The sequence below is a fragment of the Ischnura elegans genome, chromosome 12, assembly GCF_921293095.1.
Source record: "Ischnura elegans chromosome 12, ioIscEleg1.1, whole genome shotgun sequence".
Classification (NCBI taxonomy): domain Eukaryota; kingdom Metazoa; phylum Arthropoda; class Insecta; order Odonata; family Coenagrionidae; genus Ischnura; species Ischnura elegans.
The window spans coordinates 91,992,672-92,005,876 of NC_060257.1; the positions used below are offsets into that span (position 1 = coordinate 91,992,672).

General features: G+C 43.0%; 1 protein-coding gene across 1 annotated transcript in view; it reads left to right on the forward strand.

The window, feature by feature from the left end:
• LOC124168749 overlaps positions 1-7,215 on the forward strand; it is a 504,822-nt gene extending 497,607 nt beyond the window's left edge. Inside the window, exons 15-17 of the mRNA XM_046547017.1 lie at positions 3,475-3,905; positions 6,096-6,659; positions 7,055-7,215. Coding sequence (XP_046402973.1) covers positions 3,475-3,905; positions 6,096-6,659; positions 7,055-7,215 — 1,156 coding nt within the window. The remainder of the gene's footprint in view (positions 1-3,474; positions 3,906-6,095; positions 6,660-7,054) is intronic.
• The last annotated feature ends 5,990 nt before the right edge of the window (positions 7,216-13,205 follow it).

The following is a 13,205-nucleotide window of genomic DNA, read 5'->3' on the forward strand; positions in this document are numbered from 1 at the left end:
TTTCTTTCATTTGTAATAGGCAACTTTATTTCATTTTATCGTCAGCCATTGATTCCCTTGACGATAAAAGAAGATATTTGTTAATAAGTATGAGGTTTGCCGCAATATATTATCATACTATATATATACTATCATTTTCTTTCACTTGGAATGCGCAACTCAAACATATGTATTTCACCCAATCACAATTTCTTTACTTCCTCGTCATTAAACTTCTTTCAATTACACCCAGCTCCATATTTTTGTAACAATTACCTAACTTGTTCCTCTAATATAACATTTACATTTGCTTTTGAATCCTACGTTCACGTTCCATGGTATGTGATTTTCGTCTGCTACGGTGCCAATGGCATAACCTTCCGTTGATAACATTTAGACGGAACTTACTTAATGACAACTATATTACCAAATCATGAATAAATAGCAATATACGGATCCAATATTTAAAAAAAGAAACTATGACCTCAAGGATAGTTTCAATAATTCATTCCAGCAACAACAATCTCCATCACATACAAACTTTATTGTGATGTTGTAATATTGTTTCCTTCGATTCTGTAGGTACAGCATTACTACCACACATGATATAAGCATTGTTAACAACTTATCCAATATCGATTATCTTAATCTAGCAATAATTCGTACTTTCCGCAAATAAAAAGATTGAGAATGATGACAACAAACTGTGCCAATGAGTCTTCACTTGTTTTTACCCTTCTTTCATTGGTGGTAACACGTTAGATGACTTCTAACTTCGGATGTATTCGTATTTTCCCTGTTTGGGAAGGAAGGGGAACCGTACCGACTGGTTTGAAACCGACGACCTTACAGAATCGCTGAAAGTGCCGTCGTCGGTACGGAAACCGTTGTCGGTACGGAATGATGTCCAGTCGGTGGGCTTGAAAGGGAAACCGATCGGTGCGGTACCGACGAAATACAGAATACGGCCCCTGATTTGATCAAAAGTGTGAAAATTCCACACATGAAAAAAATGTGCCTCGATTGAGATTTGAAAATGGGTCAAAAATTACTCCACCTCTCAAGTTACTCTAGAAGGAGCTACTCCACCACTCAAATTACTCCACCTCTTAAGTTACTCTAGAAGGACCACTCTACTCCACCACTCAAATTACTCCACCTCTTAAGTTACTCTAGAAGGACCACTCTACTCCACCACTCAAATTACTCCACCTCTTAAGTTACTCTAGAAGGACCACTCTACTCCACCACTCAAATTACTCTTTCGCTGACGAGGTTAGTTAGTTTTAATGGAGAAGGTGGTCTATGCTGTGGAATTTTCACGTCCATAAACATAGAAAAAGGTTGGCCATGTAATTCATCGCAGATTCGTGAAGGATGAGAGGACGAATTTGGCTATAGAGTTCAAAAAAGTGAGACCAGAAGTAGTTGCCGAAACGACAGTTTAAAAGCCAAACCATATAAGAATGTACAAAATGTTGTGTTCATTTGCACCCAAAATGCTTTCATGTATTTTATAAATAGTCATTAATTGTTTTCATTCAATCTGCAATGTTAAAATTAATGTCAATGAAAAAATGTGAAATACTTACATGCCCTTCTGAGAAAATATTCGCTTTGACTCATTTCTTTCAAACCGTAAAGCATGTTATTTTATAGTGGATTTGGCTTAAATAATACAACATCTCATTGGAAACATAATATCTAAGAACTTCAATTATCCATTAAGTATGACAATATCTGTCATATACGTGGTATAATAAGGCGTAGGATTATATCTGACAGTAAAAACGGCATATTCCTACGAGACAGCAAATAGGTTGCATAATTGCCTATAGATGTTGAAGTTATTCCGGGATTCCCACCGGATGAGGTTCTCCATCTCTGCCGACGTTTCGATGGTCGTGTCGTCCATCGTCATCAGGGCTTGTCTTCGCGTTGAGTGATCCCACTTATATAGTATGGGCTCCTAGTAAGGTGACTTGTGATTGGTCCGCCTTTTCCCGCCTTTTTTCCCGGGCCTCGCTGACGAATTTAAGCACCGGTTTCCAGGAGTTGCTTAGGGCGTAACCAGCATCACGGTTCATGGTGTTAGTCGTCGTTCGAATTTCGATAGCTTCCTTGGTCAGCCTATCCCAGAATCTGTCCACACGTAACAGGACCTTCGTGTTCTCCCAGCGAATGGCATGGTCGCGTGATATGCTGTCCTCAGTCACGGCGGATTTTTCGGGTTGGCCGAGCTTGAAATGCCGCTGGTGTTCCTTAATCCTGGTGGCGATAGTCCCTCCCTTCTCACCGACATACACCTGGCCACATTCGCATGGAATCTGGTAGACTCCTGGTGTCATGAGGCCGCAGGGATCCTTGGCAGTCACTAGTTGGTTTCTAAGTTTTGCAAGTGATCGAAAATATGTTTTAATATCATGCCTCTTGAGTAGGTATTCTAGCTATTTTGCATGAAACGGTCGAGACGAAAGGTAGGCCAGCAAATGCTATTGGTTTTTCTCCTTCTTCTTTGGTGACGGTGTTGTGGTTGGTGAGGGCTCTTTTCAGGGCTTTGGAAATGTCTCTTCCGTTGTGGCCATTCTGCCGGAAGGTCTTCTTCAGATGAAGTAACTCCTTGGGGAGACTCTCTGAGTCACAAATTGATTTGGCCCGATGTATTAGGGTGGACAAGACTGCTGCCCTTTGGGAAGGATGATGATGACTTCGACCGTTAAGATAGAGGTCGGTGTGGGTCGGCTTCCGATAGACGCTATGTCCTAATCTTCCATTTCCCTTCCGATATAGATGAGTATGTCAAGGAAGGGTATCCTGTTGTCTTTTTTCGTCTCCATGGTGAACTCTATGTTGGGGTGCTGGCTATTCATATGATCTAAAAAATGGTTGAGCGTATCCGGTCCGTGTGGCCAAACGATGAAGGTATCATCAACGTACCGGAAAAAACATTTCGGCCGCAGGGGGGCAGTGGCGAGAGCCTTTTCCTCGAAGTCCTCCATGAAGAAGTTTGCAATTAGCGGGGAGAGTGGTGATCCCATGGCCACTCCGTCGGCTTGCTCGTAGAATTCTCCGTCATACTTGAAATATGTAGTCGTTAATGCGTGATGAAAAAGTTTCACCGTGTCACCTTCAAACTTGGATTCCAGCAGATTGCCTATAGATACCGGATTCGGCCAAAGTTGCGAAAACGCAACATTAATTTTTTACCATAAGCAAATTTTTTGAAGGCCCATATTTCCAATTTACCTTATGTAGCATGTTATTAGGTAAAATGAAGAGAAAAATTTATATATTTTCAAGTATTTCTTTACTTGGGCGGTAATGGGTTAATGTGCACTTGGTAGTGACACCAGAAGGGTGTTCTGCAGTCTATTCCACAGTGTTTTATCTATTATTACTCTTGCCTTTGAATGCTAGCAATAATGAATGGTATTGGCCATCTCGTTTCCACCCATCGCATGCGTTGATCAATGTTCTCGTTTGCCCTGTCCACAGCCCCACAGTGTCCGGCTGCTCCGAGGGCCGCAGAGTGTCCGGTCCGAGCGGAGGTCTTAGTCGTTCGGATGCAGACCCGTGCGGGGGCCACCCCTGGCTGCTGGAGCCCTCGTCGGCCGGCGTCTTCCTGCACCTGCGCATCGCGGGGCGGGCCATCTCGTGGAGCGGGGAGGGGTGGCACCCGACCCCGGGGCCGCCCTCGCCCCCGCCCCACTGCCCCCGGGGGCAGAGGGCGTTCGTCTCCCGCCCCGCACTCCCAGGCCGCCTCGTCCTCTGCCCCTCCTCCGTCTCACATCTGCGCCTCTTCTCAGGGGGATGGCCGCGCGCCTCGCGATGGGACGCCGCGCTCACGCCCCCCCTCGACTCTGCCTTCATCGTCGAGTTTGAGGAGATGAGCGGAGTGAGCGTGGAGTGGCTCGAAGTGATCCCAGGTGAGTTTAAGAATCATATGCCATCCACATATAATGACGGCATTCTCAACAACCTTTTTGCATCTGGAATATTATTGCCTTCCTGATGTCCTTCTCGTTGTGGATTTTTTCTAATATCGATGGCTAAGTTCTTACAACACGTATCTCAAAAATAGAAAATTTATAACTTTCATATCAAAATGAATATAATATTTTCTCTAGTAATTGTTGTGTTTTTATTTTAATCTCAAATATATCTTTGGTCCACAATTATTGGTAGATTCGCTTCTGGTGTCAGCCGTATCACTGCAGGTTTTGCAATATAGTAGATCGTTTCTTTCCTTAGTTTGCGTTTGACGCAATGCATTGAAAATAGAAAATAAGCGCACAAAGAATTAAAATATGTGTACAAAACAAACTAAAAATAAACGTGATTATGGACAGAAGAAAGAACCGCACGGAAAGTTGATTCGAAGCACGTCACAAGACGGTATTTTTTTAACTATTAAAATAAATGTACGAATATCCAATTGTATCTGAATCTGTACTTAAACTCTCACTGTGTAGTAAATAGATACAGAAACCACAGTTTTTGTTTAGCCAGCCGCTCAAGCTTTTTGAGATATTATTAACAAAAGAGATTTTTTTCTTCTTCTCATTTCTCTTCTGCGCACCACTTTTGTAAACACGTTTCATATTAACACTCTCTCACTAACGAAACCAGCATTCACTGAACTACCTAGGATTTCGCGGTCTGTGTGAGGAAAAATAGATAATGTTTGTGCTGTGCGCGCGCAACTTCCCACCCCAATAACGCTTCCTTCCCTACTTCCCGTCCGTGGCACTGAGTCCTACGGTAATAGATACCCCTTAGACAAAACCTCAGGCTAGTGAGATGTGTAACTATACCCAAACATTGTAATCTGATATTCAACGAATTAATTGTGGCATTGACTACCCAGTAACACCCGCGGGGATATCGGGTTCCGCTACGGAACTGGAGACTTTGGGAAGACTGGACTTGGGAAAAAAACGGAATGTCACATGATCCGTAATAGTTCCCCAAAATATACTGACATAAACACGGTCGCACTTGCGGTTGCCGCCGTGGTCTCATTTCACGAGGGAAATTCACATGAACTCGTCGTATTTGGCCTAAGCGAGGGACAAAAGAGAGAGAAGTGAAGCGACCAGCGCCACAGCGCATGCCGGCCGCTTCATTATGTACGCGATCGTTGTGGCTCCCAACCCCGAAGCACGGGACTTAAGCATAAAATTTTAAGCGGCTCTAATTCAGTGCATTAAAAATATTCCCGGAGAGGATTAAGCATTAATAACGAAAGAAAACTAGTAACTGATTTGACATATTCATAATGAACGTAAGTAAACTCATACGAAAACAATACGCGCAGGAAAGTTATTGAAAAATGCCTTTCTTGTCGAAATATGACATCGAAGGCCACTTTCAACGCAACGACTTTTCGCTGGCCGCCGTGACATGCTGAGAGATGTCTCGTTTGAAAGCAGCCTGAATTTCACGGCGCCGTACCGTTGACGACGGTCGGTGCAAAGCCGGCTCGTCTGAAAGCGGCGGTGCGCCGTCTATGCCGTGAAATAAACACCGAAACGACTTTTCGCCGGCTGTCGTTTCCGGCACTTCGCACAGTGGGCGTAAATCGGAAAAAGCCGGAAAAATTTACAAAATGGCTTTTTTATAGTTAGAAACTTGAAATTTCGCATGTAAGCTCAAAAATGATTTAACTCCATGGAAATTTACCTGATTTAACGTGGGTCTGGTCTGTTATCGAGATGCAGAGGCTCAAACGCGAGCAAATTTCCATAAAAATGCCAGTCTTCAATTTTCTCTGAAAATCTTCCAAATGAAGTAGCTGGTGAGGTTAAAGGTGGATTATTACAGGATAAAAACTATATTACCTGGTATTTTTTCTTTTAATTTCAGTGAAATTTACGAATACCTTCGATAAATTCTTACCTTGCAGTTACAAAATGGCGAACACTATTTTTCGACAAAATTTTACATTTAGTAAGAGTTTCAAATAAGTTTTGGGCAAAGTCACGCGAAGTAACGTACATCGATGCATATGTAAATGAGGACGAAACAATTTGTTTCGCCCATATCCTGGGGGCGTTGTATTTCCATTCAACTGGACTCTAACTCTAATTGATTGAATTCGCCTTTGGCTGTCATAGGTCACTCGGAACAGCCTCCCGCATCATCGCTGTCGGCACAGGGTCACCCCGCAGCCGCGGCCCCTGATGCTGCCCCCCAGGCCTCCGCTTGCCCAACGCTCTGCCCCGAGATCCCCGCCTGCGTCTCCCCTGAGCTGTGGTGCGATGGCACGCCCCACTGCCCCTCGGGGGCGGACGAGGCACTCTGCGGCACCCGAGGCCGGCCCCCAGCCGCCCCCGGGCCCTCCTCCGCCGCCGCCGGCGATGCGGGGGCCACGCTGTACGCTGCCGTGGCAGTGGGAGGCGGCGTGGCGGCCATGGGGGCGGTGACGCTGCTCCTGGTGGCCCTGGCGGGGGCGGCGAGAAGGGGTCGGAGGCTGGCGAGGAAGGAGAAGAAGAAGAAAATGCTGGGGGCGGGAGGGGCGGGGGTGGGGGACGTCGGGGGCAGGGTGGTGGGGACGCTGGTGGACAGGAGCGAGAGGGGGGAGGTGGTGGGGGCGGGCAGGGTGCTGGGGGTGCTGAGGCCCCCCCACCAGGAGGAGGACGAGGAGGAGGACTACGAGGACTACGAGGGGGAGGAGGAGAGTGAGGAGGAGGAGGAGGAGGAGGTGGTGGTGGGGGGGAGGCGGAGGGGGCCCAGGGAGGCCATCTGTTGACCGATCTCAGAACCACCACCCATTGCAAAACAACGCGGCACCACCCGCAAGGCACCGAGGGGCGAGTTTGAGAATGCCTGATTGGGAGAGGTGCTCTTGGAGGGAGAAGAGAGTGCAGTTGTGGGGGAAGGTCGTTAGTTATCTTGATTCTTTGTGTGGCTGATCAAATAAGCAAGATTGATATTGATCAACCCTGAGAATCCAAGTGGACTGAGCAAGGCCTGAACTGGACTGAACTCTTAATTGCCACTCCAACATGGTGCCACCCACAAAGCGCTGAGGCATGTGTTTTTCAAAGCTTGATCATGAGGACCTTCCACTCAGGAGCCACAAGCACCCCCATCCACTTCCCACCGAGCTGGATGCAGTCTGTTGACTATATTCCTTTTCAAGTCTCCCCGTGGTCCTTGAGAGAAGGGGGAGCAACTAAGAAGCCCCTTCAAGCAGGATTTTCAACCCCACCGAGCTCTATGTGCTCTGTTTAGGTAGGTACCTTGGGCCTTAGCATCTGTTGAAATGACCTCAAAAATTGAGAGCACACCTACATATATCTCGAGGCCTTTCGAGTATGATCAGCATTGAGCCTTCTGCCATCTCCTCACTCAGCAACATGAACTCTGTTGCCTATAAATCCTTTTCAAATATTTCTGAGAGGCAATCTAGAGAGTAGTAAATGCTATTCACTGAAGAATTTCAAGACAGCATTTGTCAGAAGCCACCTTAATGCTCCCTGCAGAGCTGTGTATGCTCCATTCTCAGCAGTCCTTTTCAAATCTTCAGAGACCCTCAGAGAAGGATTAGCAACAAATCACCTTGCTGAGCTGTGCATGCTCTCTTTATATAAACAATGGTACTTTTCCACATTTTGAACAGACCTTCAAAAGAGTAGGAAACGTCAATCACCAGAGACCCTCCAAATATGACTAGCATCCAACCTGTTCCACTCTCAACTGGATACATTGTTTACGTTACCCTTTTCAAGTATACTAGGAGTTGCCGAATGGGCTTGAATCCCATGGGGATTATCGAATAGTTACTGCAAAGGTATACATATCTTCATGAAAATACTCATTTCTTTCAGGTTTTGATCGCTTGTCTTTTGTGGACAAAAGTTTTAGTTCCTTTCCATCAGCCATCTTCAGGTCGAAGTATCGCCTCTGAATGAAGCAAAAACTTCTGTCCACCAAAGTTACCAAACATGATGGGATCCAGAGAGAAATGAATCTTTGTGCAGATGAGAATGTCACTCAATCGATACATAACTCTTACGTGGCCATCGAGAATGTAAGTGGGATGATCTGTTATGAACTGATCCATACGAAAGGCAGCAACCTCCACAAATATTTGGTCCTCTTCCCATCCAGAGCATCATAGAAAGGAAATTTAGAAAAGGAGTGGCCACTGTGTGCCACAGTGTGAATGGAGTCAATTTGGTTGGGTTGACTCATTAGGTTGGGGTACATTTAAGACTGGGCTCCTAAATATTTTTCAGTGGTTCAAAAATCCCCTCTTAGGGAAAGGGCTTCGCCACAACATGTCCCACTGGTTCCTGAAGTTAAGCAAAGTTGAGCACGGACTAAGGTTGGATGGGTGAAGAGTCATGTCTCTACCGTAGTGCTCTTGTCTACTACCTGAAAGTGGCAGGCAAGGTAAACTAGAGGCTGGCGCAATGGACCAATAATATAGGTCAAAGAGCCAGGGCATCCCATTAAGGCCCTCTACCAACTATTCAAGACCTTGTTTACTGGCTGAAGCCTTGATTAACGAGAGGAACCATTTTCAGTCAGTTTACCCTATAGTGAACTGTCGGAGATATTTCCTATTCCAAAGATTACATCGATTAAGACACTCAAACCACATTAAACCAGCCTCCTTGCTTGCCCCTAGATATCTGAAAAGGATTATGGCAACAGAGGATTGAGGTAAATGGCAGGACTGCTCCAAGCTTCAAAACTTGAGTGCTTTCAATGGGTGTATTAGCTTGAAGATAAATGGAGATTACGTCAGCGTTTCACAGAGCTCTCTCTGTCTCCATCTCCTAAGCCGATTGCCTCAGTCATTGAAAAAGTGAGAGAGTGTTGTCAAATGAAAGGTGAATATCAGTCAGTCTCCCATTTACATACATATATGAAATGACTGTCTAATCCATTTACGTGCATTTGAGTGTGTGTGTATTTCTACGACTGATGGACTATGAAAGTAAATATTCCATTGTAATTATGTATTTTATCTCTGTGGCCCCATACTCATGACAGCTTTAAAACGATTGCCGTCACTTCAGGCTACTGAAGTCATGGTGAGGGATGTGAACGGGCGAAAATGAAGTTAAGTGAGCGTTGGTGAGGTGATTGGTGTTTGTCTCAATGTTCTTAACGTTCTATCATTTGTTCTCAGCCACTCGGTGGCTCTCCTGTAACTCTATGCAAATCTTTCTTACCGTGGCCTGAACTTGTCTTTGGATATTACTTGATGTGTGGAGGCATTATTGTGGCCGTCATGTGACCGTGGACTACTTGGGCCAGTGCTTCATTGTTGAGTGGGAACATTTTCACTTCATACCTGGCATTAGTGAACCCTTTGGCCCCCCCCAGTCATGCGAGTCTGAAATGAGTGGGCAGAGATTAGGAATGAGAGTGAACTGCATGGACTGTTTGGGAACGAGGGCTCATTGGGTGGGCATGATCATCGATCAAAGGTAGTGAGTGGAAGAAGAGGGAACTAGAGCTGCAAGAGAAGATATTGTAGACTCACTCAAAAACAATGCATTGAAAATTGTGATCTTTTCTAGGGTTTTATCAGTGTTCATGTGGATATCATTCGAAATCCCTCATGCGATTTGTTGTCTTATGTGTAGTTGTGGCCACCGCCGATTCTTCCGCCTGTCCTGTGGGATTAAATAAGAACACAGTTTAGAGCTGGATCAGTATCTCTCTCCTTTTGGATAAAAGAAAGAGTTTTGTTTTGTAATTGCTCAAGTTGGCTACTCTGCAAAGCGGCAAATCGCCGTAGAATAGGTCATGAGAGGTATCCAAAGATAAATGTGTGGAAATTATTGTGAAGGGACATTGTTTCGTGACTCCTTTATTTTTATATTTTTTGTAGGGCACACGCTGGAAAACTAACGGGTGTGTATGAGTTATCATTCCATTTCCCAGTGGTTTTAATTGAAATCCATTCAAATGGGAGCAGTATGGGCAGATTGCATCCTCATGGCATAGGGACTTGAAAAATTTTTAGCGCAGGTGTGCTCAGAAACTCCATTGTTTTCTGTTTGCCAGAGAAGAGAAAATTGATTGTTTAACCCAATTCGTTGGCAGCAAAGCGAGCACCGAAACTTCATATACAGTTGCCAAAAAAATCAGCTTGTTTGAACTTCATAGAACTCCAAGAAATAAATCATTAATACCTTTTACAGGACATTTGGTGTAAAATGAAACAATTCATTTCAAGTTTTAAAACTTGTGTGGCCCTCATTGTTTGATATAATATTTTGCAGCTATTTTAATCATCGAATTGAATGTTGCCCTTCTGTGTAGCATGAAACGTGGAAGTGTACTCGACTAATGCCTGCGCTTTGTTTTGTATGCGTCGAATTCCTTAGAAATTAGATACCTAGGCATTAAGAAATTCCTAAGATATAAAAATATACAAAAAAACCTTCGGTCTTCATCTTCCTGTCACCTTGTTCACCTTAGTCAGTTGTGTTCTTGATGGCTTCATCATATTGCTCAAGTTTGATAAACAACAGTTATTGCTGGACTAATTTTTTAATCCATCTAAAAGGTTGCTTCAATTACTGAGTTAACCCACAATTTTCACCCGCATTTTGACAGTTGGTTTGTTTATTATCAGCCTCTTTAATTAGCTATCACTGCCATTCAATTTGGCTTAAGATTTGCAAGTCTGATCAACTTGACAAAACCTGGAATTTGCTTGTGTTCCTGGCGTCCTTTCACGCATATTTTTCTATCACGCTTTCTTGTACAGACATAAGCTAGTTTTAGAACGAGTACCTACCTATTCGAAAAAACCAACCTCACTTTTTGGTAATCCAAAATAAAATAGATTCAGGTGTGTTTTAACAGTTTCAAATACTACTGATGGTTGTTTAGGATGACCATTATTAAGTCTAGCTATAAAATTCAAACAGTTCACGGTGGAGCATAAGTCACCTCAAATGGACATGTTACAGAAAAGAGTCAAGCATTTGTTAGCATGTAGTGAATAAATGTATTATTGGTGGTTCTGTAGGCAGAATATAAGTAAAAAAAACTGTAAGATACTGTTTCAAATGGATATAGGAAATTTTTTTGGTCATTTATGTTCCCAAAAAATTTTATGAATGGTGACTTCTGCGCCACCGCGTGATCTTCCTGATTTAAGTTGAGTTTGAAAGAGCTATCTTCATTGAGGGCACTTATATGTTCAAAATGCCTAATGTCAGTTTCACATGATACATAAATAGTCGATCCAGGGCATTACGGACTACCATCTAGTTCTAGCTGTCAAGGATGGAATCTCAGGAGATGTCATATCACACAATCATTACATTTCTGACATAAGATAGTGACTCAAACATTGTTATCTCCATTGAATGGAGCCAGCGAAGCAAAGTCAATAATGCTCTGAAGAGCTATTAAATCAAACATGATTCGTCAATGATCACTGGGTTCTACAGAGAGCCAATAGCGATGTTGCATCATTTATGAATTGAAGCAGGTCAGCTAGAATAATATCCAGTGCCCAGCATTTTGGTCCCATTTGATTGAAATTACACAATTCTGGATTGCTTCGTACATTCAGGGGTAGTGAGTGCTCTTAGCTTGGGCTCAGAGGGAGAGCAGTCTGCTAAAAAACTTATACTCAGCCTCCCTGCATGGAAAAGTTGAGTGAACATAATGCAGAGGCTTAAAAATCATCAGGCTACACACCACTAGCCACCTCTAGGACAAATATTAGAACTCACCCACCAATTCTGTGACGAGTGCTCAGGCAATTATCAGCCAATCAGACCACCCCGAGAAATGAATGAGCAGTCACGGTGAGCTGCCAAGTGGCAGTAGATTTCAGAGGGAAATAACAAAGTGCGTACCAGGCAAATACCAGGGGATAGTGCTCTTTATCTATTGCGGAGAGCACCCACTATCATTCTTGCGTGCATCCTTGACTTTGCACTGGATCAATTGTTGTGTGGAATTCTTGTTACCACAAGTCGAATTATAACCGACCTCAGATCTTATTTTTTCAGTTCAAGGGAGAAAATCTCCAACATCCATTTATATACTTTTCTCCCTACATTTCCTCAATCTTCAACAGTTCATCCTCTCTTCTGTATCCAAAACAAAACCCCAGACTTTGGCCGAAGGTTTTTTTTTTCTTTAATTGACATACATTTTTGGTGGCAACTTTTTACTCTCGAGAAAAAATGTGGAGAGTAGTTGAAAAAAATACAATGCTCAAAAAAAAACTGAAAATAATGATGCTCTGTTTTGGAAATTTAATGATACCTACCTACAACTGGCGTTCGCCAATTAATCGAAAGTTCTTCCTGTACGATGTCCCTTGTCTCCTCACACATCACGGGCAGAAATATCTAGTTCTGCCAACCTCTCAATCAGTCTTGCTTGTAGAGAGGACATCATATATGAGGATGAAGCAGAAGTTGGGGACAATAATTTTTAATAAAATATATAAAACAGTTATGTCTTTAGATGGAGTTATTATCAAGATTAGAAAAAATCGTTTCCTTGCCGACGGCCCTTGTTTTGCAATGTGCTCGGCTCATTCTATCATCCATAAAGTTCAGTATTTCAGTACCAAACATGTGTCGACCTTTATTACCCAAACTAAGTGATTTTTCAAATTCAGTGTCACTTTTTCATTCATTTTCAGAATTGGAGATATGTATTAGCTTGCAATGAGCAGGGTGGATGCTTCATTCACTCACTCAAATGCATGAACATGTGCAACATCAAGCTACTATATCAAATTAATTACATGCATGAAAAATGGGGAATGTCTGGGAGTTTACTTTTTCACATGAAAGGGCAAGCCTTTATAGTGAAAGTGGTAGTTCCTGTGGCAATATTGAAGAATGTAACTTTTTTTTTGTTGGGAAGACCTAAGGTCAAGGTTTACTTTTAGGAAAAATTTAATATTTATCTGAGATAATTTATTGAAATATTTTTTCTGTTTATTCATTTTTACATTAATGATACTAATTTCTTGCTCACAGTTATATTAATCATGTTTTATAAATACATATTTTAAGCTCTGCGATGAAAAATTAGTAGGTACACCACATGTGTGGTAGCAGATACTTTTAGTTACCGTTGTTTTATTTTTCACTTGACCATATCTTTCATTCCTATCATGTAATTTTATATGTTGTGTGGTTATTATTTAATAAGACTTGATCTGCTGCTTGAACGTGGATTAAAGGTAATGTACTGTATTACATTTTTCGGCTTTCATA